This window comes from Chroicocephalus ridibundus, chromosome 10 (genome assembly GCF_963924245.1).
Source record: "Chroicocephalus ridibundus chromosome 10, bChrRid1.1, whole genome shotgun sequence".
Classification (NCBI taxonomy): Eukaryota; Metazoa; Chordata; class Aves; order Charadriiformes; family Laridae; genus Chroicocephalus; species Chroicocephalus ridibundus.
In genome coordinates, this window is record NC_086293.1 from 9,423,577 (window position 1) to 9,449,369 (window position 25,793).

General features: G+C 44.6%; 1 protein-coding gene across 3 annotated transcripts in view; it reads left to right on the plus strand.

Annotated features, from left to right (window-relative positions):
* The first annotated feature begins 461 nt into the window (after positions 1 to 461).
* Positions 462 to 25,793, plus strand: part of RAD18 (RAD18 E3 ubiquitin protein ligase) — a 60,085-nt gene continuing 34,753 nt past the window's right edge. For all 3 annotated transcript variants that reach the window (XR_010072826.1, XM_063348371.1, XM_063348372.1), the window contains exons 1-9: positions 462 to 779; positions 1,183 to 1,264; positions 5,294 to 5,355; positions 6,827 to 6,897; positions 14,778 to 15,133; positions 17,296 to 17,395; positions 20,789 to 20,973; positions 24,394 to 24,470; positions 25,276 to 25,336. Coding sequence is in view for 2 of the 3 variants with exons in the window: in XM_063348371.1 (XP_063204441.1) it covers positions 720 to 779; positions 1,183 to 1,264; positions 5,294 to 5,355; positions 6,827 to 6,897; positions 14,778 to 15,133; positions 17,296 to 17,395; positions 20,789 to 20,973; positions 24,394 to 24,470; positions 25,276 to 25,336 (1,054 nt within the window). In the remaining variant the exon portion in view is untranslated. The remainder of the gene's footprint in view (positions 780 to 1,182; positions 1,265 to 5,293; positions 5,356 to 6,826; positions 6,898 to 14,777; positions 15,134 to 17,295; positions 17,396 to 20,788; positions 20,974 to 24,393; positions 24,471 to 25,275; positions 25,337 to 25,793) is intronic.

The window sequence follows — 25,793 nt, forward strand, 5'->3', positions numbered from 1 at the left end:
CTGCTTTGCGGATGTCCGTGCTACGAGGTGACTTCCACGGGTGCATTAAAAAGGGGAAAGTATTGAAAATGCCCAGTAGGTAATGCATTTGGTGCTGAAAAATCAGTTAATAGTCACCCATAGGATTTTAAATTTTCCCAAGGCGTTTAATTAGAAAATGAAACTGAACATATTCCAGGTGTGACAGGAGGAGCTCACCGCTTCACAAGGCCCCTCAGGCTCAGGGGGAAGCTCCTGCCCTGGGGAGGGGCCGTGTCCCCCGCGCCGCGCCCCGAGGCCGAGGACAGCCGCTGTCACCCGCTGCCGGTGCCACCCGCGTGGGGCGGCGGCGCCAGGGTCCATGCCGAGGCCCTCGCCTTCCTCCCTCCTCCGGGGAGCGAGGGGCCACGGGCCCGGCGGGCTCGGCCTGCCCCTGCTCGGGCCGCCCGCTCGGCGGGGCCGGGCTGCCCCGGGAGGGCGGTTACGGGGGACAGGGGCTGTTGGGATTAACGGAACGGCCCGGGCGCACGCCGATAAGCGAGCAGCTCCGGTGGAGACGAAGGGGGCGCCGGCCGGACCCCTCCCCGGGCGGCCCCGGCCCCGCGGCCCGGACTACAGCTCCCGGCGGCCGCCGCGCCGCCGGAAGCGCGGCCCGGTGCCGGCGCGCAGGGCTCAGCGCGGGGGATTCGGACTCGCTGCGGGTCAGGTCGGGCGTGAGGCGAGAGCCGGGCCGGGCCGCCATGGCCCTGGCGCTGCCGGTGTCCGAGCCGCTGTGGCCGGCCAGCTTGTTCCCGCTGAAGGTGCGTGAGGCGCGGCGGGGCCTGCAGCCGGCGCGGCGGGAGGGAGGGTGAGATGGCGGTCGGGGCGTCAGCGGGGCAGCGTCCCGCGGGGTGTCCCGGCCCCGGGCGGAGCCGCCCTGGCCCCACAGCCCGCGCTGCTCACCGCTGCTCTCCGTGGCGGCGGGCGAGGGCCCGGCCCGCTCCTCCGGGCCTGGCCGTGCCCCGGCGGGCCCGAGCTGCCCTAGGGCGGCCGCCGCTCCTGTGGGGCTGCGGGCGAGCGCCCGGACGCTGAATCCGCCCTCGCCTGCTGCGGGGGATTTCCTAACCCGCGCTGTGCGGGGACATCAGCGACAGCGAGCGAGCGAGCCGGCCGCGTACCGTGTCCCACCGCGGGCCGTTCGGTGACCCCGGCTTCCCGTTGCAGGCAGTGGATGACCTGTTGCGGTGTGGGATCTGCTTTGATTACTTCAGCATCGCCATGATCATCCCTCAGTGTTCGCATAACTGTAAGTAGGGCGGCGGGAGCGCGGCTGCTCGGCACGCTGGCAGGGCTGCCCGCCCGTCGCTTGCTCTTGCGGGACTCGTCCCATCCCGTACTTGCTGCGGGAGTGCTGACCGCGTAGTGCTGACCGCAAAACTGGTCCGTCCTTTTCGTTGTAAGTCTGTGCCTCCTGTTCCGTCATTAATGTATCTTATGGCGGGTCAGTTCAATACATCACTGTTGCCTTGGTGGTTGCAGTTTAAATTTACTTGAGTTGTAATACAAATTGCTTGAGCAGGAGCCAAGGTAAGTGGGTCAATAAAGGGGCGGTGAGGTCATTCTTCCCTCTGTCCTGTGACTGTGTGGAATTTAGAATTAACGTATTTCATGCAAGTGCAGCTTGCCTTACGTTCCAGGTGGCTGTGATGGGAGTGTGTCGTGGCCTGCAACTCCGTTTAAGCCTGACTTGTCATTCAGTTGGCAGATTAAGGCAGACAGGTAGGGCTGAAGAAGGTGCACTCAAATTTTGAGTGAATGGTTTGGTCTTCATACATCTTTCCCAGGAAATGCAAGATTGGAGAATGACCTTGTGGGGGCCCTATGGGCTGGCTTGCGCCTTAGCTGAATGACAGAAAACTACTGAAAGATGCCTTCGAAAGAGTTTAGAGTTTCAGAGACAAGTCATCATTTGACCATTTATTATTCACTGGCATGTAGAGCAGAGGTTACCGATCCTTTATTTCAATTAGAGAACATGTAGCTTCTCTACTCGCAGCTTAGCCAGTGAGGCCCTTTGCCTCTCAGGAGCTCTTTTGGATGAAAGCTGATAAGCAGTCAGCAACCTTTCCTCGTGCAGTTATGGTCGCAACCTTCTGACAACACAAACATGTGTTGTCTGGATTAATGCACTTAAACGCCACCTATTCCTACATTTCTTCATCTAAATATCTTTCATAACATCTTGAGGGCGGAACAAAATGCAAAGCTGTATGGCAGAGAGCATTAAGTGTTATGAGGTAAAATTTTCCACGCTGCTCTGTCTGCCCCAGGCTGATATCTGCTGGAACGTGGCAGCGGAGCAGTTTACTGAAAGTCAGATTAGGGCGAAGTACATCGCCTTTTCTCACGTTAAAATAAATGCTTATAATTGTTTTTTTCAGAAACTATAGTACTTCCTTTTCCGTACATTAAGGAGGACATTGTAGTTTGGCAATGAAATGTAGTTTGGCTTGGCAAAACTATCACCATTGAAAACAGCATATTTATGGTGGGGCACATTGGAAATTCTCTGGAGTAGCTGGTGTTCCAGCCTGCCTGTGATACGGCTGGGTTCAGAGGCCCTTAACTTCAGAAACAATCTGTCTCCCTTCTTTTTTTTTTTATCAGATTACACATTTAATTTCTCCCCGCAAATTGCAGCAACCTTAAGTTTTCTACAGTAAATCAAGATTTCTTGAAATACTTTCTACTTGGTTGTCTTTGTGTTCTTCAGATGTTATCTCTAGATGCAGAATAGATGTGCCGTTCACGTTTCTTTCACATACTAAAAGCGTCTGAAGATGGCATCTCCTGTGATACGAACATCTCACTGGGGGCAGAGGGAATTGCGGCCCTGAGATTTCTGATACTTTCAGTCCAAGAGGACAAACTCATTCTATTCAAGCCAAGATAGTGTAAGAGTTTATCGCTGCCAGGTCTGCTTCCCGTGGGCAAAGCCGCTGGCATGGGGGTGTTAATATGCTGCTCTCCTGAGGAGCCCAGGCAGCTGGGACCAGCCAGGGCTGGTGGCAGGCGGTGGTTGAGGGTCTCTCAGCTCTGCATTTGGCTGCCTCCGCTGTCAGGGCTGGCCCCGGTGAAGCAGCAGCTGGAGTGGGCGCCCTTACTGCAGGCACAGCTCGGCACGAGCACAGCCGCGCAAGCCCTGCTCTGGGCCAGCGCAGCTCGGAAGGTGGGTGGGGGCACCTGGGTCTGTTTGACTTATTCATAGAAACTGGCTGTAGCTGTTGGGGGGAGCTCTTTTTTGTCACCCAGGATTTTCCATTCTTTAAATCTGTATTGTAATGACTACTATGCTTCCAGCTAAGCAGGTTTCAGAATTGCTCACTCACTTAAAAAAACAGCTGTGGTCTTTGATGTGTGGTGTGTAAGTTGTGGCATTACTGACTTTTCTCATGCCAGGCTTGTTTTATTCCTCTTTCTTCTCACAACCTCGCTACTTCCAGTTTAAAGTCAATAGAGACTGCTATTTGCTGGCAGTGATTTTTTTATGCTTTCACTCTGTCATTGTCGTTAAGCATCCAATGTTGGTTCTCAGATTAAATTAATACTTTGAGATTTTCTTTTCTCTCTACTGAAATACAGTGCTGTTGATGAGTCTTATAACTAGTTTGGTAGATGCGGTTTTACAGGTGAGTATGGTCTGTCTGTGCAGATGGAAGCGAACTTTGTGACACCACTTAATTCTTGGTGTTTGTGCCATCTACAGTAGACAGACACTGATTTGTTCCCCCAGGAATGGCAGGGTGAGACCTGGGCCGCGGTGGGGCTTTCTCCCATAGGAAGAGGAGGCGAGTGGGAGAGAAGGGACTGGGGACAGAGAATTGTGAGGCCATCGTCTTCTCTGCATGGCCCAGAGCCAGCCCTAGGCACAAACTTTAAGGCTAAGAGCTTATGTGATTTATCATCCCTGAACACGCTTCAGCTGCCCTGGCTCCGAGCAGTGATGGCTGCGAACATCGGTCAGTCCCATCGCTTACTGAAGGTGACTGGCTGTCGGATGTTGGGAGGCTAGATCTGCAAGTTGATTCATATTCACCCGGTTAAAATTTTTTTTATGGATTTCTCCTCCCCCATATCACATCTTACTATATAATGTAATTTTTGAGTATTTAGATAGATTTGCAGTTTTAAGTGTTGAATTAGTGCATTAATGCTCCTGCTGCTTTTTAGACCCCTTCATAGAGGGTCTTTGAAATATACGTTATGTACCTGTTGCCAAGTGTGATAAGCGCTGAGACTCTGACCAGTAATGATCTAGTAAGTGAATGTTTGTTTTGCTGGAGAGTGATGAAACTTTTTCTGTCTTGAAGTGGTTATGAAATCTCATAGACAAGTAGAGAAAGTAGAATAACTTTGGGAATTTACTGCCACAAAATGAAGCTCATGGCATATTTCACCAAAGAGTCTATTGAAGCATCCTGAAAGGGGGCTCCAGGAAAGCTGGGGAGGGACTTGTCATCAGGGAGTGGAGTGACAGGAGGAGGGGGAATGGGTTTAAACTGAAGGAGGGGAGATTTAGATGAGATCTGAGGAAGAAATTCTTTGCTGTGAGGGTGGTGAGCCCCTGGCCCAGGTTACCCAGAGAAGCTGTGGCTGCCCCATCCCTGGAGGGGTTCAAGGCCAGGTTGGAGGGGGCTTGGAGCAGCCTGGTCTGGTGGGAGGTGTCCCTGCCCAGGGCAGGGGGTGGCACTGGGTGGGCTTTAAGGTCCCTTCCAACCCAAACCATTCTATGATACAACTTGCTTTTCCTGGGAAACATTTAAGCTGTCTCTCAGCATTCCAGTGCTGTTTCCCATCCTTTTTAGCTTTTTCCCTCAACAACAGGTTGGTATTGTTTTGGAAAGGGAAAGAAACACCTGGGAAAAAGAGAGGATAGAGAGTTTGTCTGGGGCTATGCAGGAAGATGAAAGTGATCCTACAGTAGACATGTCAAAAAAACCAACCCAGTGCTGGGGGAGTGAGCAGTGCAAGCACACCACTTTTCGTGGTGGTAGCAGACTAAGGTTTTCTTGTCTTGCGTTAAAGAAACAAATGTAAACATCTGCTTTTGACAGAGGGACTGAGATTAAATGTTGAAAGATGCTTGCATAAAATACGGATTTTTATTTTTTTTGCTACAATGGCAATCTTTAATTCTATGGAAAAACTATGTATTTTCAATTTGCGTATTGTGGAATAGCTTGCATATATTGTACAAAAAGAAAATATACTAATAAGGATGCTAAAGTGCATTTGGAAGTATGCCTTTTAAAAATTATGTATTTCCTTTTTCCAGATTGCTCACTTTGTATACGCAAGTTTTTGTCCTACAAAACTCAGTGCCCAACATGCTGTGTGGTAAGTGGTTTTCTCTTCCTCAGCTTGTTTTTTTGTTTGTTTGGTTTTTTTTTTTTGGCAAATCTCAGGAGCCTCACTCCCTTTGGACTATGCTAAATAATTCTAGTCGTATATTACCACCTTTCTTTTTGGTGAGCAGCTCTTTGGGCGAAGCGTGGTGCTCTTACAACTGGAATTCTCCTGTTTCAGAGCTACTCTTCTGTCAGCACCGGCAGAAGTAGATGGAAGATCAAACCTAGGTTTTGGCTCAGAGCTGTGTATACAATCTGTTGCGAAAGATTTAACATTGCCTCTTAATTTGTTAAAACACACCGTCATTTAAAATATGAGTGCTGAAATTTAAGCACTTAAATTTTCCGTGATTGAGTGGCCTCACTTCATCTTTCAAGGAGTTTTTAGAAGTGTCTGCAGACCGCCTAGTCCTAAAACTCACTGACTGTACGGGGAAGCCTTTCTGGGGACGAGAGGACCGTGTTATGCACCAGGGAGAGGAGGCGTTTGCCATGAGAATTAGGTTAAGTGTGAAAAGCACTAGAGGAAAGTTTGGCCTGCGCTGCAGGTGGGTGATTATTACAATCTGACTTGAAGGCCTTTTTTCATTAAGAAACACATAATCCAATTTATTCTAAACTTTAATCTAACTTTTCATCTTAAGCCCACTGGGCTTTATTGAACTCCTAAAAATGGTAGGCTGCCTAAAAACAATGAATGGCTCTTCAGGAATATTGTCAAAATAGAAGTAATATTCTTCTGTGTTTCTAAAGCGTGAACCGGTCTAGATTTTTCAAGTCTGGAAAACAGATCTGTTTGTAGCTTTGCCAGTTTTTAAACATTCAAACAAGTGCAGACTACTTGGTGGAGTACATTTTACTACTGCCTTCTTAAAAATCACAGGTATTGATATGAGGAAGACTAATAAAAGCTTTGTAAAAAAGAGCAGAGAGAGACAGCCAGAGAGATAAAAATCAGAAATTGTTTAAAAAGAATGAATTGAATGGAGAAAGCCATCTCATAATTCATATTTTCATTCCATAATCAGAAGATTAACATTTCCCCTCATCCGTTTTCATGCCTTGTTGCTTGAGGTTCTTATCACATTCATGGGACCCTTGGTTTGGTTTTCAAGATAATTAGAACTGTGCTACAATAAAGCATTGTGGAAGATTGGGTACACTGGATTTTGTTGCTTTAGCTTTATCCTTCATTTTCATCTATTACGTGCCATTTTCCAGACTTAGAGTTCTCAGGCAGTTATTTTAGTTTGAGGTATTTTTCAGGAAAAAAATTTTTTCAGGAAAAAAGAGGTATGCATCTTCATTCACATAGCAATTTAGCAGGGGGTAGCTGAGGCATTGATCCAAGAAACAAATTATTGATCACTTGAACATTTTCTGGGTACTCATTTTCACTGCACTTGAATGTCTATTGTGTTATTTTTTTTTTTCTTTTTCTTTCTTTCCTTTTCTAATAGGCAGTCTCCGAATCGGACCTGAAAAACAACCGGGCATTAGATGAACTAGTGAAGAGCTTTAATTCTGCAAGGTATACTGTAATTTTATGAATACTCTCTCTGGTTTGGCAGCTGGCAAGGCAGGTGGGACTGACTGTGTGTGAGCAGGCTAGGAGTCCTTGCAGAGGGGCAGGGAGAGGACTGAGTGGGGGAAAAAATATGTGGTGTCACAGAAGTGTTGTCAAAGACAAACGTTTGTGCTTTTCTGGCTGGAGGTTACTGTCCACTCAGGTGATGTGTGGAGGTTGGGTAAGCTTATTTTGTTTTGCTTCTGGTTAGCTGCCGTGTGAGTTACAGCCTCTTCCAGCACGTAGGAAGTCAAGCAGATGTGTCAGGATTCTACAGGGAAAATAATGGTGATAAAGATTTTCTAAGATCCTTCCTACGTGTGCAGGGGAAATCCTGAACAGAAGGATTTTGTCCAGTGGAAATGGCTCACTTGCAAGAGAATTCTCTTGGTGAAGTCATTGGATGGGAAAAATGTAGGTATTGAGGGACCACAAATGTGAGTTTTCCTGGATAAGGGAAGTAATGGAGTAATGTGCTTTCACCTGGATTTCTTATCTACTTTTCCATTCATTTTTAATTCATTTTTGATCTTCTCATCCCTTTGAAAGACGGGAACAACAGAATAAGCATAACTTGGTAAACACTTACCACAGTAGATATATGCAATTTCTTGTATTATCTGTCTGTTTTCTTTTGATTAGAAGCAGTTCAGTGATTTGCTAGGTATTTTGTGGGTATTCCTATGTCTATGGGAAACAAATACACTATCCTCTTTTTCTCTTAAAGGAACTTGGAGCTTGAAGTCAGTGAGATTCTTGGCTTCGTAAGTGACAGGAAGCATAGTTCAGTTGATCGCTTTGTTTCTTGAGAGAGTTTCTCTGTGATGAAGATCTCATCTTCTGTATGACCACTATTAGATTGAATTGATTTTATTTGAAGAATTGAAATTCTACAGTTCCATTATTTTAGCTTTGGTATTTCCTAGTAATAAATGGATTACTATTTTTTTTTTTTTTTTTTTTTTTGGTAATGTCTAATTTTGTAGGGAACAAGTAGTGCTGACTTGGATCCATTATGATATTGAATCTTAAACGTTAATTTTTTTTGACTGCTTTAATGGATCAGTATAAATCTTACCGGTCAGAGTAGTTTAATAATCTTTTCCTTTTGTGACTTGGAGTTCGATCAATTTCTCAACATAAAGTTAGATCAATAAAGTTAGACACAAACTGTGGTGTCCTGTTCTGCACTGGCTGGGGGGTAAGCTAGGACACAGCCAGCACAGGGCTCTTTCTGGATCCTGGTAAGCAAGGCCCAACAACTCTCTTTAATGAGACAGGCTCGTAAGAGGAATATAGACAGTGAGTAAATCTCACATTGCCTCAGATGCTGGGCGCCCTGTGTTCATGCCTCTCGGCCTGGGATTGCGTTTATTCTGCAGCTGGCCCTGAGATCAAGGGGAACACTACTCACCTGGAGAGTCTTATGTGATACGAGTATTGGTAAATCATAGAATCATAGAACGGTTTAGGCTGGAAGGGACCTTAAAGATCATCTAGTTCCACATCCCCTGTCCTGGGCAGGGACACCTTCCACTAGACCAGGTTGCTCCAAGCCCCGTCCAGCCTGGCCTTGAAAGCTCACAGGAGCATTGTTGGTTTCTGCCCTGGTGATGCTGACATGGGACAAATCTTCTGTCTCCCCCCTCCTTCCCCAAGTTTCCTTTTGGCCCTTCCCAAACCAAATCCAAAGTCCAGGGGTTGATTTTTGAAATGTGCTGAGCTCTTCAAGTCCATCCTGCCCTGACTTTGAGCCTCAGGTAGTTTGGCGCTTATGAAAATTAGGCCTTAAATCTTTTCAATATTTCACAAAATGCAAACGCATTTCTTAAGTCAGGCCCGTAGGGAAAGAAAATGTTAATGTTGGTGGTACTTAGCAAAGTAAAAGCTGTGTGCCAAGGTCAGTGTGTGCACGGAATGGAAATCATTCTGAATAGACCTGAGTGCCGACCCCATTTAGCTCAGCATTTAGCCTGGGCACAAGTGTTTGCGGAATTAGAGCCTTCGTGATCATCAGTGCTCGGTGAGTGCTGTCGTGGGAATCCTGCTTCCTCCCAGTAGAAGTGGTGGACTCTGACGTTTCCCAGGAAAAATGAAGATGTTGTGCTGTTCGCTGTGGCCCATTAATGTTATATTCTGCGTGGAAGGGTAGAGGAGTGGTTTGAATAGGCTTTAGCAGGTCTGAATTCACGTGTCCCTGCCCTTGTGCTCAGGAGACCCGAGGCTGCGGAGCTGCAGGAGGCTCCTGGCAGGGTGAGAGCAGCCTTTGCTCAGCGTTCTCTCTGCTGCTCCTGCCGCGCTTTGCAGGCAGCATTCATCACTCAGGGCAGGTGAGGAGAGCAGGAGGGGGAGCGCTCTTTGTGCCATCTTTCCTCTATGAACAATATTTTTTATCAGTTGCAATGAGGCCAGTGTCTTCAAAACCAACAAGTTTAAAGTTTCGGTGGTTTGAAATTAATTTCTTTGTCCTCTAATAAAGCGATTATTTTGATGGAAATTGTCCGTTTCTGCATCACATAGTTAGAAAATTTAGCAATAAAACCTAAAATTATACTTGCATAAGTAGAAAACTAATCCTTGCTGAAAATGATCTGTGGTTTTTTTCATACATAGGGAAGAAAAATATGTTTTAACTTTCAGGTTTATATCTTAGCTTCCTAATCAGAGTTACTTGATAGCTAGTGAGTCAGAGGAATAAACACATCTACTCCGAGTGCTTGAGAGAGCAGGTACTGTCATTTCTAATACACTGATTAAACTTCCAGGAGGACTGCAGGACAGTTAGGACTGTCCTGTGTGAGCTGTTCCTGGGAAGATTCACAACCCCATCTCCTCCTTGGAATTTATTTATGTGGAAGCACTAGATTCCCACCTACTTCCTCTGCTTCATAGCTGCTTCAGCAAGGGAGAAGTAAACAGACGATAAAATGGGAACCAGGATCTTGATGGAGGGCAGTGAAATTTTTTTGGTGAGTCTTGCAGAGCTGAAGAACAAAAAATTTTGTGAGATGTTTATACTGTTATTAAAACATGCCTGGCAGAGAGAGTATGCTGTACGCAGTGTATAAAGGTGACCATCCATTTTTAGTTAAACTAAAAGAAGGGTAACTCCCTGTCCTACCCCAGGCCAGTGATTAAAGAGGCTGGGTCTCGGAGGAGGATTTGGGTAGTGGACGTAACAGTGCCTGTTGATTCATCTTTCAGCTTTTAAAGGTGCTGCTTCTGCTCTTAAACAGTTTTGTCAGCTGTGATGCATTTACTGCGTTTGTGCCAGGAAGGTAAAATTGTATCTGCTAAAACCTTTCAGAACTGATAGTACTCTCTGTTAAATTCTTAACATTAGATAATGTTGAAAACTGCTTGCAAAACACAGACTTTTGAAAATTGTGTTGTCCTGACATTTACGAGTAGAATCAGGTTCTAGGTGAGCTGGACAGTCTGGTGATGGTTGGGGGTGGACTTCTCCATCAACTGCTCGCTTTCTCTTGTCTTTGGATGCCAGGTGAATCTTCCAGGGCAGTCATGCTTGTCCGGGTCACTCCAATCACAACTATCAGAATTCCTGTGAATAAGGAGAAATTGGAGTAATTGGCTCTGGTGTTGAGGGAGTGGCAGTTGATAAAGGTACCGTGGGAGAGCCCAGGGCTGTGGGAGGGGTGCTGGCGGTGCTCTGGCTCTTCCCTCCCTGGGGTGCCGGGGTGTGGGGTGCTGCTCGGTGGGGCGCAGGTCCGTCAGGGCCACTAGATGTCATCACGCAGTCAGTGAAGCCACTCAGCAGGCCCAAAATACCGCATTTTGGGAAAAGACAGTCTGGGACTTTTCTCTCCTTTTTTGAATTTAGTACTAGCATTTTCTGTATTTTCCCACCAAAAAAAAAAAAGGCATACAGAGATTTCATGTGTGTTCTGGAAACAAGTTTTAATGTTCTTGTCCTCCTGTTCTTTCCATTGATTCTGTGCCAATATCAGTTCCCTTCAGAAAGTCTATTCATGAGTTTTAATCCTTTAATACAAGGAAGAACTTTGTTTGATTATTTGTGGACCAATGGCGTAATTAAAGCAACCTTTATTATCAGCTTATTGTTAGGACAGGTTTTGGTTTTTGTACTGTTTTTCCGGTTTCTCTCTTTGTTTTATATCAGACCATATTTTATTGAGACAGCTGTTATTGCAGAATCTGGAATTTCTCTTCAGCCGATTTCTCTATTCTGGCTGCCTTCATGCAAGTATTAACAAGTTGCATTTGAAGTGAGATAGTCTTCTATTTGGGTAGTCTGTCTTGTCAGCTCTGGAGCAGCTCTCATGAGTTCAGAAGCCTGTCCTTTCGTACAGGATTCACTGCAAAAATGCCGAGCTTTGCACTCTGAGCCTTCTGCTGCGTGGCTGCCGCCTGCTTCTGCCAGCCATGGAGCTGCACCCCTCCTGCCAGCTCTCCCTTCAGCCGGCATCGGAATTGCTCAGCTGCCCCTCACTGGGGTCTGGCAGTCTGTCTCGGGTCCAGGCCCTGTGTTTGGAGGGACGAATCAGACTGCCAAAGTCTCTGCGTCGGGGAATTTGAGGTACCATAAGCTGTACTGTCGTGATGCTTCCTGAGAAAGAAATGTTGAGCAAAAGATAACACTGGTGAAAAGATAAACTGATGTGAAGTTTGACTTTGAGGAGTGTTGCCAGCTCGTATGAACACATTGGGAAATCCATTTTAGCTAGTGAATATATGTTGTAGAAAAATAAACAGATGTAGTTGGTAGTTACAAACAGTAGAACGTGTTACTTTGACAAGAGGAGGAGCTCTCAAAAGCTATAGAAAATACAATGAAAAGATGAGGGAGATCAGTTGCGTTCTCTAGGTGAAGGCAATGAATATAGCCAACTGCTTAATTGTTCAGATATTTTTGCCTTTTGGGGCTGTATCATTCTTTATTTTATGGGAAAGCTAAACTGTGATATGATGCCAGATGATTGCATTTATGGATCTGCTTTATGTTTTCTGAGCCATGCTGCATCACAGGATGCTGGGCTTTTGTGTAAAATTGGTTGCTTAATAGCCAAAAGAATTGTGTGTTGACTTTGATTAGCTACTTCCGTGGAAGGCTGCCTGTGTGAAAACCTGGGGAGCCTGACGAAACAGACTTTTTTTTACATAGCCAAAAGATCAATTCCTTCTTCAAAAAGGGGGAAAAAAATTTTTTAAAAAGTACATCTTTGGTTGAACACCCAGCTGCATCTTTTTGAGGATTAAACTTTGCCTAAGTGTATTAAGAATAAAAGGCAACTAATTTGTTTGCTTTTGAACCTGATTGTAGAAATGACCATCTGAGATGTGACAAGTCGTCTGAGGCTATAGTTTGTTACCTTTAAGTTGAAGAATTCTGTGCGTTTATCTGCAGTAAAATGTGATGCTTTGTCTGCCGATTATTGCTGCTAATGGCCGTGCTGAGTAGATCACACTGTCAGACCCTTCTGGTGCTTCTGGATGAAATACACCTCTCATAACCAGCAGCTGTGGAGCAGGAGCAGGGCTGCCTGAAGGCGCTCAGTTTATGTTCCCAGTAACTTGCTCCTGAGCTCCCCGTCCAGTTGATCCTGCGCCAACAGTAGCTTGACCACTCTGTGTCTGTGTCAGACGGGGAATTAACCTCCTTCAAAACTTCCAGTCCATATCTAGGCATAAGTAGACAGACAAACATAGTTTTGCTGCCACACTTAATTGCACTTGTTTGCGCAGCAGAAAGTTAGTGTCTTGGGACAGGACAGACGTGAACTGCCACTGACGGGTGTGGTCATTGCATCCAGTAATCCAGGAAACTCAAACTCCACATCGGGCTTCTGGATCCAGCCTGAATATAACCACTGCAGTGTTCGGTGTGCTGAGCTGGGTGTTCCGCTTGTTCACCAGGAACCTAACTTAAACGAGTATCATTGTGGGGTCACCTTGTGACTTACGTGTCTCTGAAAAACAAATTGATGCATATAGACAGTTCTCAATTAGTTGTTCTTCTCAGACATGAGAAATCTTTATTTTAAAAGACTGCAGAGTTTTCCAAGTGGTTACCCAATGCTGAACAATCTTCAGCACAGCATGGATTGGGGCACGTGGGGGTATACTGTGCCTTTTGATGTAGGGGCTCTTAGGCTCCTTAGCATCCTCAAAAGCTAACCCTATTCCCATCCCTTCTTTTTGTGTTATCCTGCTCTAAAAAGAAGTGAAGGGAAGGTCCTCCCTACCCCACTTAGCAAGTGGGGACAGAGTATCTCTAAGAGGGGAACCCATCTCCTCCAGTTGTTGTTAGGGAGATGCTCCTTTCCCTGTAAGATTTTCCATTTTTTGTAAGCAGTCCTAGTTTTTCAGAGCTTGTAGATGGTAATTTTTTTTCTGCAATTGAGTTTTTTTTTTTTGGGGGGGGGTGGGGGTAGGACTCCTGATGATGCAGCAGGCTGGGGCCCAGCAGGTGGTGGTTGTGAGAATGGTAGCGAGTCCTGGGGCAGGCTTGGCACTCTCGGAGAGCCCGACAAGGGGAGGGTGTGCAGGCTGCCCAGGGATGATGGAGCAGTGAATGAAAAGCGAATGAGCTAATGACTGCATGTGTACTTCTGCTGGCTGGTTTTGGGTGGATGTTACTAATTTTGTTGTGACCCTCAGGACGTGGAGGACTCTTGTCAAAGTAGAAGTGGGTGAGAGTGGGACATGTATTGTCTGTCGTTGATGTTAGCTGGGAAAGCCTTCCCTCCACCTGCAGTGACGCAGGCATGAAAGCGAACCACGAGGTATGCGGGCAGGCTAGCTGCTGTGTCGCTATGCAGTCTCCCTGCCAAGAATGCAGCCTCTGGCTTAATTTATCTTAGATCGATCTGTGTAAAATACGTGGTAAAATAAACAGGGTTCTGCAAAAACCCCTGGGGTGAGGGTAGGAATAAAACATGTCTCTAAGATCTTAAGCCATTGCCCGAGCAGAACAACTGTGACTTTATAATATATTCTTCATATTAGCTCAAAGCTAAAAGTACTAATGAGACAGGCAGGAGAATGAACCTTCTGCTGCTACTGTGTTCCTACCGATAAAATGCAAGTTTATTGCTTTGAAGAGAGACTTCTGTTTAACTCGCATCTTAACGTTTGCTGTCGCTGCGGATGGTAGGGAGTATGGGTGGGGTTAAAGCACGCACAGCTGGGTGGTAAGTGTTCCAGTGGAGACTGAAGGGGGCTGTTCTTGAGGGCGGTTATGTTTTCCCCTTAATTTAGATGAGAAAAGAATGGAGGGTTTGTGCTCTTTGGCTGATCATTGATGGAAGGTGACTGAAATCGTTCAGGTTACCTGACACTAAATCTCAAGAGCTGACGAGCATGTGGGTATCTCCTGGTGGGGTTCTCTCCAGCTGAGTGGCAGTGAGCAGCTGTGCTGAGGAGACCCACGGTGAGGAGGGACAGGAGGAACATGGCAGCGCTTTCTGCGAAGCTCTTTGCTTTCAGGAGCCTCTGTCACAGCTCTATGACACAGTGATTGAAGTACTCTGGCTCGAAAATGGTCCCCTACCATCTTCAAGTAAGGGGGAAAACCTTTTGTTCTTTACTCTGTTCCATTTGATGTTCTCAGAGGCGTTTTATTACACTTGCAAAATGTAATTTATTTTGTTTGAAGATGAGAAAGATTCTGTAGAGCGTGGTGAGGCTCAGGGGTTGTGCTCCTGGGTGGTGTGAGCTCCTCAAGCACTGCGTGCAAGTGAGGAGGAGAGGGAGGACGGAATGGAGAAAAAAGCTCGATCTGTTTTCATTCTGGTTTCTTTTCAAAGAACAAGCTAATACTGTCCAGTGTACCTAACCGCATGTTGTCTTCTGGATGCTTCTAGACAACAACTCTTCCAGCTGGTCTCGGATGCTCCACGGATTTCATCTCCATTGGCCGGTAGCAGGCACTCAGCTGGCAAAAGCCACAGTAGGAGTCCTGTTTCTTGTCCAGTTTTAAAAGAAGAGGTGCCAATGATTGACAGATTCTTGAAAAAGGAAAAAGTTTGCACCTCAACAAAGGCAGACGGCCTGGCAGGAACAGATCGGAAGATTTTCAAAACTGAGGAACACCATAACCTTTACAGCAGTTCTGCAGAGGTTGATGGTAAAGAGAGTGAAGTGGGATCACAAGAGAGTCCCGAGTGCACCAAAACTCATGAAAAGCCTTCTACGTCTGTGGTAAAAGGAGTCAAGAAAGGTGAGATGCTTAATTTTTGGTTTTGTCCTGTTCTCTTCCCCAAGTCCGTGGCTGTGGTTGGCTGTGTGCATTAGAGTCCCTTCAGTATGTGGCACTCCTCTCATTTCTCTGCGTGGTTCTGATCAGCATTGGCACGTTCAGCTGCTTCCCACTGAACTGGGCAACGCTTCATTCAGATACTGCTTTGGTGGGACGGCTCTGTTACAAGCGTATGCTTGATGAGGAAGCCTGGGCTGATGCCAGGTAATTAAATGGAGTTCAGCACTTACAGATTCCTTTGCTTTGAGTAACAGCTCTGAAAAACAATAGTTGCACAACAGGCTTACTCAGTAAAAAATGAAATCATTCTCTCTTCTCCTTCCCCTTAATGACTAGACAGACAACATCGACATTCATTCTGCTCTCATATCCTTAACTAATCAGAAGCAAGGTATTTTATAATGCGTTTGTTATTTGAGGGGTGCACCCACAATCAAAATGATCATGGTTTCAGTTTTGTTAATATTCCTATTCATACACTCTCCAGAAGAAAGTAATCTGCTTTATTCCTCTGTAACTCTACAGTGTTATAATTAATTTATTTTGAAGCATGAAAATGCCCATTTATACTAATCAACTACAATAAAGTGACAGAATCCTCTTAGTTTTGACATGGTAGCAGCCATCCTATTGACCCAATTAAAAGCCGAAATTAAAATAAAAGACGGTACAACACTGTAGAATCAGTCCAGCACTGATTCTTCCTAGTTCATATTTATCTGTTCTTTTGATTAACAGTTTATTCAGCTGGAACTCTGAAGTTCTTATTTGTTCATTAGCTGGGTAAATACTGCTTAAAGATGTAATACAGCCAGAGAAGTTGCCACAGGAAAATGGCATCAACTTAGCCAGAAGTTACATTTCTTAGTCTGATGCATAAAACTTGCTCACGTTAGTAATTTAAAACTCATATGAAATTTTAGCACTCATTTATTCTTGAGCAAATGAATTTTTCACTTGCTTACCATTTTATGACCTTTTTAAATCCTCAGGCATGCATCACATTGAAATTATTTCCACAAATGCAAAGTAGTTGGTCAAACAGTATAAAAGAAAGACTTGAAATGAGGCAGTGCTGAAGTGGGTTTAGCGAGTATTATTTGTTCCTGTGTTAAGAATTAAAATGTTAACTTCAAATACAATAATAGACTGCTCAGAACTATTGTGTTATGTTATGGTCCCAACTTTTTTTTTTTAACCTTTGACTGGAATATGATGTCATGGGAGTCAGGAACTGCAAAGCAGTGTTACCAGATAACTCCCTCAATTCCCACAACATTTCACAGAGTTTTTCGTAGGTTCTTTCTTGTTTTGTCTTTTAAATGAAAACGGACTTCCTTCATACTAATACAGAGCATGTCAGTTAAAAAATCGCTTTCTCATACTGTTCCTTTAAAGTTAGCCTTTAGTTTTTGACATAATGTGATTGCTAAAGACAAATATTTTCAGTCTGTGTTTTTCGACTGTCTCTACAGGTAATGTTTATAGGTGCTTCTTGCAAATACGATGCAGGAAGAATTCTGAGTTGAGTGGGACCGTGCTGTGGGGCATTTGTGAGCCTCTGAGCCCACGTCACGCGATCTGGTTATCTGTACTGAGCGATGAGTATAGGCATGGCTGGGGCGTAGGATCCCTGCGTGGCAGGGTTAGCGCGTGCATTCACAGGCCTCTTGAGAGCCCGAGACTGGGAACATTATGTTCATAGGAATAAAGTTTGTGCTATACTGTTTTACCAAAATGAAGCCGCTTCCTTTATTTAGCAGTGAAATACTGCAAAAGTGAAAGCCATTAGCATGGAAATATGCTTATGTTTATATTAGCCCCTAGGTTTCTGTGTAGTATGTATGTTATTCCAGGTTTTTATTAGAGATCTCATTCCATCTGATGCGGGGAAGATGAGAACCATTCTGATATTACATAGAGAGGGAAATAAATGTTCTGGAATGAAAATGGAAATGGAAAATGAAGATTATGGATAGACATGCCAGATGTTTTAAAAAAAAAAAAAAAGGTGAAATTCTGGATTTTCATTTTCTTCAATCAACAGTTACTGTTTCAGATGAAAACATTTGCTCTTTGCTGCAATATACATGCTAGTGAATTCCTTCTCCCTTGCTTTTCAGTGGATTGTCCTGTTTGTGAGGTTGCTATTCCAGAGCAATATATAAACAAACATCTGGATAGCTGCTTGACCAGAGATGAGAAGAAGGACAGCCTCAGAAGGTAAGAAACAACTTTGAGAACTTCTATATGCATGTAGCCATTTTTCTGCACTGCTGAAATAAGAACTATAAGTTGATGGGTTATAATACAGTGGATTGTTTGTTTCTTGGTTACCTGCTGTATAGATTCCTCTAAAATCACCGTATAAATACGATAACGGTGATGTTCCCCTCTCAAGAAAGTAAGTGGATTGCCAGCAGAATTACTTGTTGGCTTTTAGTGGCAAGAAAACACTGGACAATGTTTTAAAGAATTCAACGCAGGGAGTAAAACTTAATCTGTACCTTATTCTCGTCGCATTTCTGCTCACTAGCATTAAAATTCTATTCAGATAACACTTATTCCCATTTTTCACTTGGTGAATGAATTGCTTCCCCCAATCCAGATGGGCCAAAAGACAATTTCTTCACTGGCTGTCAAGTTAAAAAATAAAAATTGCACCTTACTCTGCTCGCTGTGGTTCTTTTCAAATTGCCACAGTCAAGGTTGTTTCTTTAAGATCTCAATTTCCATAAGATTAATGCATGCCTTTGACATTTTGCCTCCACCCTAGAATTCGTCACGGTCGCCACATTCACATCAGAAGTGTAATTTCCGTTTATTTTACTTACTAGCATAAATTTAGGCCACGATTGTTTTTAACTGCTCAGATTTAAGAACTGTGAGGGACTCTCTGCATGCGGTTTTACTGCAAGCTTGCATTTCCAGTTCCTCTGAGCCTTCAATTACAAAGTAATTTTATGTTAAAGCTCTTCTTTTGCCCAGTCATGCTTAGAATGCAATTTGTAAGCTAAAGGACTTTGAAGATGAATAAATAGTAAATTAATATTGAAATCTGATGTTACATTTTAATTTTTATTGGGGATGGTTTTAGTGTTTTCTCTGTTCTCAATGAATGAAAATAAAAGCCAGATCTTTCTTTGGTCTCCAGCCCATGTCCCTAACAGAATTTTAAACTTTGCTTATTTTATCTAGACTGCTTGATCTTAAGAAAGTATCATGCAAGATACTTCTCCTTAGGGACCGGCTATTGTCTGTGAAGTGCTGGCTTTTTGGCAATGTATTTATTTTATGGCAGTGTTGTTTGGGTTTCAGTAACAACACATCTCTAGTTCTTCTCTGAGGAATTTTAGCTCTTTTTATTCCCAAATTAGGAGCACATGGCATGCTATGTTAACAGTTGAGCAGTATTTCAGCGGAACTGATAATTTAGTCCCCCAAACCTGCACAGGAGTAATTACAACAGGTAAGTGTATGTTCACAAAGAACACTGCATTTCTCAAGGATGGGAAAAAAACCCACACCAACATTATGATTCAAAACTGTTGTGAACTGTTTTCCTGTAGCTGTCTGCTCGCAAAGCTGTCATTGCTCTCCTGCGTCGTGCTGCTGGTGAATTATAATACATAGAAAGCTTTTTTTTTTTTAAACTTTAAAATTTATTTTCAACATAGTAAGTCGAAAGTGCTGAATACAGTTTTCCAATAAGTCTCTTGCTTTCACAACAGAAAGTTAACTTCTCCGTAATTCAGAGCAGTGCAGCTGAACTTGTATTTTGCTGCAGGAAGAAAAGCATCTAACTAAATGCTGTTCTTCTGTAACTAATAAATAATTTAAGTTGAAGACGAGCAAGGCAGTAGACGGATTGCAGTACTTTTGTTGGCTCGTGTATTTCACCAGCAGGTGTAGAGAAGACTGAGCTAATTTGTGCAAAAAGAAACTGTTCTGCTAATTTTAGATGACAAAAATTGTAGTAGGACTTGAATTTTCTATGGCGTTTTCCTGTAATTAAGATGTTTTCCCTAGCTATGCCAGGAATGTTGAATTCTTCTGACATAAGGCGGTGTGAAGGAGTACATTTTGGTTTTAGATGTTATTCATCTGTGAGCACTATTAATTCTTTTTAATGGCACTTTGTGTGTTGCCAAACTACCCTTCTGTTAAATGGGAACTACAGATTTGCTTTCAGGTACGTATGACTGTATTGTGTATGGAAGGCATGCCATCCAGAGGGACCTGGGCAGGCTGGAGAGGTGGGCCTGTGTCGACCCCATGGAAGTTCAACAAGGCCAAGTGCGAGGTCCTGCACCTGGGTCATGGCAATCCCAAGCACAAATCCAGGCTGGGTGGAGAATGGCTGGAGAGCAGCCCTGAGCAGAAAGACCTGGGGGTGCTGGTGGATGAGAAGCTCAACATGAGCTGGTAATGGGCGCTGGCAGCCCAGAAACCCCCTGCAAACCCTGGGCTGCATCCCCAGCAGCGTGGGCAGCAGGGCGAGGGGGGGATTCTGCCCCTCTGCTCTGCTCTGGGGAGACCCCCCTGCAGGGCTGCCTCCAGCTCTGGGGCACCAACAGCAGAAGGACACGGAGCTGTTGGAGTGGGGCCAGAGGAGGCCACGGAGATGCTGGGAGGGCTGGAGCCCCTCTGCTGGGAGGACAGGCTGAGAGAGCTGGGGGGGTTCAGCCTGGAGAAGAGAAGGCTCCAGGGAGACCTTGGAGCCCCTTCCAGTCCCTAAAGGGGCTCCAGGAAAGCTGGGGAGGGACTCTGGATCAGGGAGGGGAGCCATGGGATGAGGGGGAATGGTTTCACACTGGAAGAGGGGAGATTTAGATGAGATCTGAGGAAGAAATTCTCTGCTGTGAGGGTGGTGAGCCCCTGGCCCAGGTTGCCCAGAGAAGCTGTGGCTGCCCCATCCCTGGAGGGGTTCAAGGCCAGGTTGGACGGGGCTTGGAGCAGCCTGGTCTGGTGGGAGGTGTCCCTGCCCAGGGCAGGGGGTGGCACTGGGTGGGCTTTAAGGTCCCTTCCCACCCAAACCATTCCATGACTCTATGATCTTTCTCAAAGTCATTTTTCCACAAAGCTGAAAAATCTCCTAATGCAAGTTTTGGCTTGCAGTTTTAATGCCTTAAAACTTCACCAACCCATTGAGGTAAGACATGGCCAGTGCTTGGGTCGAAAACCTGTGTTTCAGCAATCTGAATTCATGTGAACTTCCTTTTGAATTCAGAGCAAATGTAGGCTTCATCCTAATGAAGATGTACAATACTGTGTTTGCTGATGTGATTCTGAAGCCTTTGCTGTAGATATTACAAACTGAGCTGCAGTACTTGTCACACGAGTCGTGTTTGCATCTTTTCCTAAAGAAGACCAGACTAGACCTATTGGTTTCTGCACACTTGAATTATTCTTTGTGGCACATGGAAAAAGTATTCTGGCTTCCTAGAGCTGTTGCTGTTGCATCTGTGATACCCTGTGTAATTGGTTGTGTGTCTGTCATGACTAAAATAATTCTTTCAAGTATTTATTACCCAGAAACGCCCTGTAAAAATGTAAGTACTTTGGTTTTCATAGCAGTATTTATTAAAAAAAGCTTGTTTAATTTTCCTTTGGCAGTTCTGCTCACAAAAGGAAGCCTATGTCTAAAGTTGTTTACAACTTGCTCTCTGATCGTGATTTGAGGAAGAAACTAAAGGAACATGGACTGTCTACCCACGGGACCCGGCAGCAGCTCATTAAAAGACACCAAGAATTTGTGCACATGTATAACGCTCAATGTGATTCTCTAAATCCCAAATCGGGTAAGTTAGAAATTCTAGGAAAGCTGTTACCATCGCGAACTCTTTGTATGCGTTTCTCCTTCTCTTAGTTCTCAGGGTAGGAATAAGGCTGGCTTGAATATTTGGTAAAACTGGAGCTGGAAGAACTTATCTTATACAAATCAAGATTAATGTAAAAAAAGGAAACTTAAGGAAAACCAGAAACGTGTTGCTATACTCTGGAAGTATTCAGCAAGAATGTGTTGAAGTTCTTTGATACTTCCTGGTTTACTAACCGTGTTCTGAAAAAATAATGAGTGTCTCCAAATTAGACTCCAAGGCTTTTACTTAAAAAAATTGGAAATACCTGAGGTTCTTAGCAAATGAATGGATTATTAATTTATCTTTTGTTTGGAATTTGTTCTCTTCCTTCTGTGCACTGAGACTTTTATATTTTTATTGGATTTCATTTCAGAATTAAATTTCTTTTTGGAGATAATAGGTAAGGGTAGAATGAATTAATAAGAAAGCGTTAATGTTTTGCTGCAGTTTATATCAATTTAGGTGTTTGGCAGCAATTTTATACAATTAAACTCAGACTGTATACTATAGCACTAAACACCTGTATGGGATAAGGAGAACGTGTTTTAGTCTCTAACGTGAGTGCAGTATAAACCTCCTCTGAACAGCAGTCTGGTGCTGCATGTGCTCAGGCTTAATGCTTGGAAATGCCAGGGTTGGAGCTGGGAGCAGCGGAGGGGGGTTGTGCTGCCAGGCTTTGCAGGCAGAGTGGCCATTTTTTAAAATTTTGAATAGCATGTATTGAGCTAGAGGGAGAATTGTCCCAGCTCATCTTGTTATGTTCTATTTTACACAAGATGAAAACACGCATCTTTTTTTAAAGATGTGTCATTTGTCATCTCGCCGTTCAGTTCTGCAAGTGGTACGAGTAACAGCACAAACACACCGGCGTGCGTGGGTGAGATAGACACCGGATTTATAGTTATATTATTTTTTTATTTGCTTAGAAGCTTAAGGCAAACAGTCCTTTTAACAGAATTTCTAACAGGATCGTGTTCTGATATTACTCTCCTGGGAGCTGCAAAGCCGTCAGTGTCCTGGAAACTCTGATATAGCTGGTATTGTATTTTCTGCACTGGTTTGGGGCTGGAGCTGCCTGCCGGTCTGCAGCGGGGGTCAGTCCTGCTGCTGGCGAGAGCTGCTCTGGGCACCTCAGAGATGGAGCGGTGAGAAATGCTGTTCCTCATCCTCAGCTTGAGCTCCTTAATTCCATGTGTTCAGAGAGGCTTTAGTCCTGAAGCACAGTATTGCCATTTCTTCCAGAAGTTGTTAACAATTTTGAATGTTTTGTGTGTATTGAAGGGCTCAGAAAGTATTTGGACCAGTCCTGCTGGGAGTGGGACTGTTGGGAACCGAGGGAGTGGGCAGGGCTGTGTTCAACTCCTTTATTAAACAGGCAGAACCACCAGATGTGGTGCTTTTTGAAAAATAAAGTCCGTCACTGAGGACTATAAATCTGAATTTAGCAGCCAAACTTTAGGCTCCTGCTTTTTGAAATCTTGATTTTACTTGCCAGCTCTTGGCTTGGATTGTGAGAGCAAGTGTATGAGAAAAGCGAGTTTGTAGCCAACACTATTCGCTTTTTCATTTTGCTCCTTTAACCATTTTAAGATGTTGACTAAGGTGGTGCTGTTCAAACCCAGCCGGCAACTAGAACCACGCAGCCGCTCGCTTGCACCCCTTTTACCCCCAGCAGAAGGTGAAGTGCCCAAGTGATTTAGGTGCCAAGTGTCACTGCTCAGTTTGTGCCTAAGTACTTTGGAAAATAAACATAAATGCCTTCAAAAATTGTTTTCTAGGACTTCAGAAAGTCTCTGGGATGGGAACCAGCACACAGAACTGAGATGGTGTTTGACTTCAGCAATGATAGAAGTTTAGGAGGTTTGTTGTTTAAGTCTGTGAGAACAGCACTTGTATCTGAGTTTCAATCAGGCTATGATTTATGTTAATCTTGGAAATGTAATTAGACGCTGTCGAAGCCCCTCTGTGAGTTGCCAGCAGCAGCCGTAAAGCGGCGGCAGGTGGAGGAGGTGTGCCCCCCGTGTCCCATGGCTGAGGAGGAGCGGAGCAGTTTTGCAGCACAGTGCCTGTGGGCTGTTGGCAGCCGCGGTAGCTGCGGTGGGGGGAGAGGAAGGGTGGTGGGGCCGGGGTGGCCCTGCTGTTGGTGTGAGGAGTGTGCTGGTTCGACTGGAGCCCCGTGTCCACTGGAGGTGCGATAGAACGGACGCTGTGGGAGCAGGCGGGTCTCCTATAGTCTTTCACGCAGTGGTGGGTACTGGGCTCTTGGAGCAATCCTTCACGTGCCGCTGGTGATGAGGTAGCACCAAGCGTCTGCGACCTTCATGCGTGCTGGCTAGATGAAGGGTTTCATGATGTACTTCTGCATTATTTAGGGCGGACTAGCTAAACTTTTACTGAGTTCTGGCTCAGTCCCTATTTGTAAAGGATGAATTATTAAACTCACACACTTAAGATGCAGACATGCATTTTGGGCGGTAGCAGTGAACCTAAGGTCACTACATAAGCTGCAGAGCTGAGCTTCTGAGGAAGCAGAGGTGCCAAATTCCTGGATTTTCTTAAACCAGTTTTGAACAGGTTTTATTCCTTCACAGATTAATAAGCTTTTGTTCTCTGGCTACTGTACTGTCTAGTGAAAGTGTTTGTTTTAAGAAATACCTAGCAGCTCTGTGAAAATGATTAAGTGTAGAAACAGATTTGTAAAAGTGTCAAAATAAACCCTACAGGGCCTTGCATAGCTGTAGTTTTAGTTAAATGTTAACAAAACACAGCTATGTCTGTTCATATGCTTTTGAGGTGTCTGACCTAATTGCTGGAGTAGGTTGTAATTCATCTTTGGACTAGGGGTTTTGGCCATAAGTCTGCAGACAGTTCTGTGTTGCCTTGGAAGGCCGTCCTTGGAGGTAAAAATAAGAGAAACAGCAGATGTCGTTCTTTTATCTTCCACTTAAAGTTATATTATAAAATGGAAACTCTTTTTATAAAAAAAACATGCCTGCGTGCCACAGAAACACTATAGTGTGGTAGAGAAAGATTCAAATATGATTGGAAAAGGCTATATTTTCCCATGAATTTAATACGAAGGAAATGAGAGTGACGTCCCGGGAGGTGGCTGGGACCAGCTGCGGGCAGCTCGGCCGAGGCCTGCGGCTGCCGAGCCCGGGCACTGCCGCTCAGAGCGCTGCCTCTGCACCAACAACCGCTTCACTGGTGTAAAACCATGCCATGTGGATTCGCCCGAGACTGGAGTCTGAGTTTTCACTGTTGGAGAGCTAATGCTGGTTTGTCTCTTTGTGATTTAAATTTAAATCATGCTGTTACATCTTTTCATTTAGCAGCTCCCTTTCCTGTATTTTCAAACAGTTGCAGAGGTTGTTAAAGAGCTGGAAAAGAATGAGAAGATTCGGGTTCAGCTTGAAATGAACAAAACCGGTGAAAATGTAAGTTAATTATCTTTGCTCTCAGAGGGGGATGGCTAGGAGAAATTGTCGAGAGGGCACTGAACATGTTTGTCTATCACTTTATTATGGGAATTCCCAGATTCCCAGGTTGTGTGTTGGAATTCTCATATGCCATCTTAAAATCAACACTATTTTCTCATGCCACTCATTTGCCATGGGCAGTTTTTCCTGCACTGCTGATGTTCGTATGCCCAAACCATTTAAGTAGGAGCATTTTTTTTTTGTTTGTTTGATTGCAATAAAAATTCTTGAGAAATGTTCCCCTTGGTCATATTGGAGGGTTTTGACCCTCCATGGCAGTGTGGGGAGTATTTTGCTTCCTAGAATTCTCTAGGATTTAGCTAGCAAATTCCTTGCTTCCGTATCAGCAATAGTGCCTGTTCTTTTCCCATGACATATGATACTTTTGTGACTTTTGGAGCATGTTTGTTGCCCAGCATTAGGAAATAGTTTATGGTCCACACATGCTGGGTGTTACATGGGGTGGCTTGGCTTAGCCCTCTTAACTTTGGGAAAGCAAAGCAAGACAGCATGTACAGAATCATAGAATCGTTGAGGTCGGAAGGGACCTTTAAGATCATCGAGTCCAACCATTAACCTAACACTGCCTATGTCGCTGTACATATTTTAAATATATATTACTGTCTGCGGCTGAGGTGGCAAGAGCTGGTGGGGGGAAAAGCAGACAGCTGATTCTTCTTCCAGTTTTAAGTCTCTGGTTTTAAAGTATGCAACTTCATCATCTTTTTGTTTCTGTAAATAAACATCTGTGTGATTTCTGTAGAGCTTGACCTTCACAAAGGACCAGACAGAGGAAGAAATAGATGAGATCCACACTGATTATCGTAAGTAATATGCGAGTTTCGCTTCATTTTGCTTTTAAATTCGCCTTCCCTTCCTTTGTTCCAAAATATACACACAAAAGTGGCGCTTTTCATGCGTGTGTGCTTCCCCTGCAACCCATTTAATAAATCAAAACTGAAGTTCTTTCTTTGGGCTGAAACTTCCTCTTCAAAACTCAGTCTCTGTTCAGTACTGACGTTTGACAACACTCATGCCAGGGCTGGATAAGACGGAGATGGAAGCTGATGGCCTCCTTGGCACAGCTCCGTTCATGCGCTTTGTACTTACCTTCTTGATGGTCCTCCTGTCTGTGATGGACATCAAGGACAGCAAAGTAGGGGTTTTCTGTCTCCCGCGCTGGATGTGTGATGCGCAGCTGCACGGTTTTGCTGGGAGCCCTAAGGCAGAACTAAGGAGCAGAACTTGTCTGGAAGGCCTCCCCGAGCCCCCGCAGAGCTG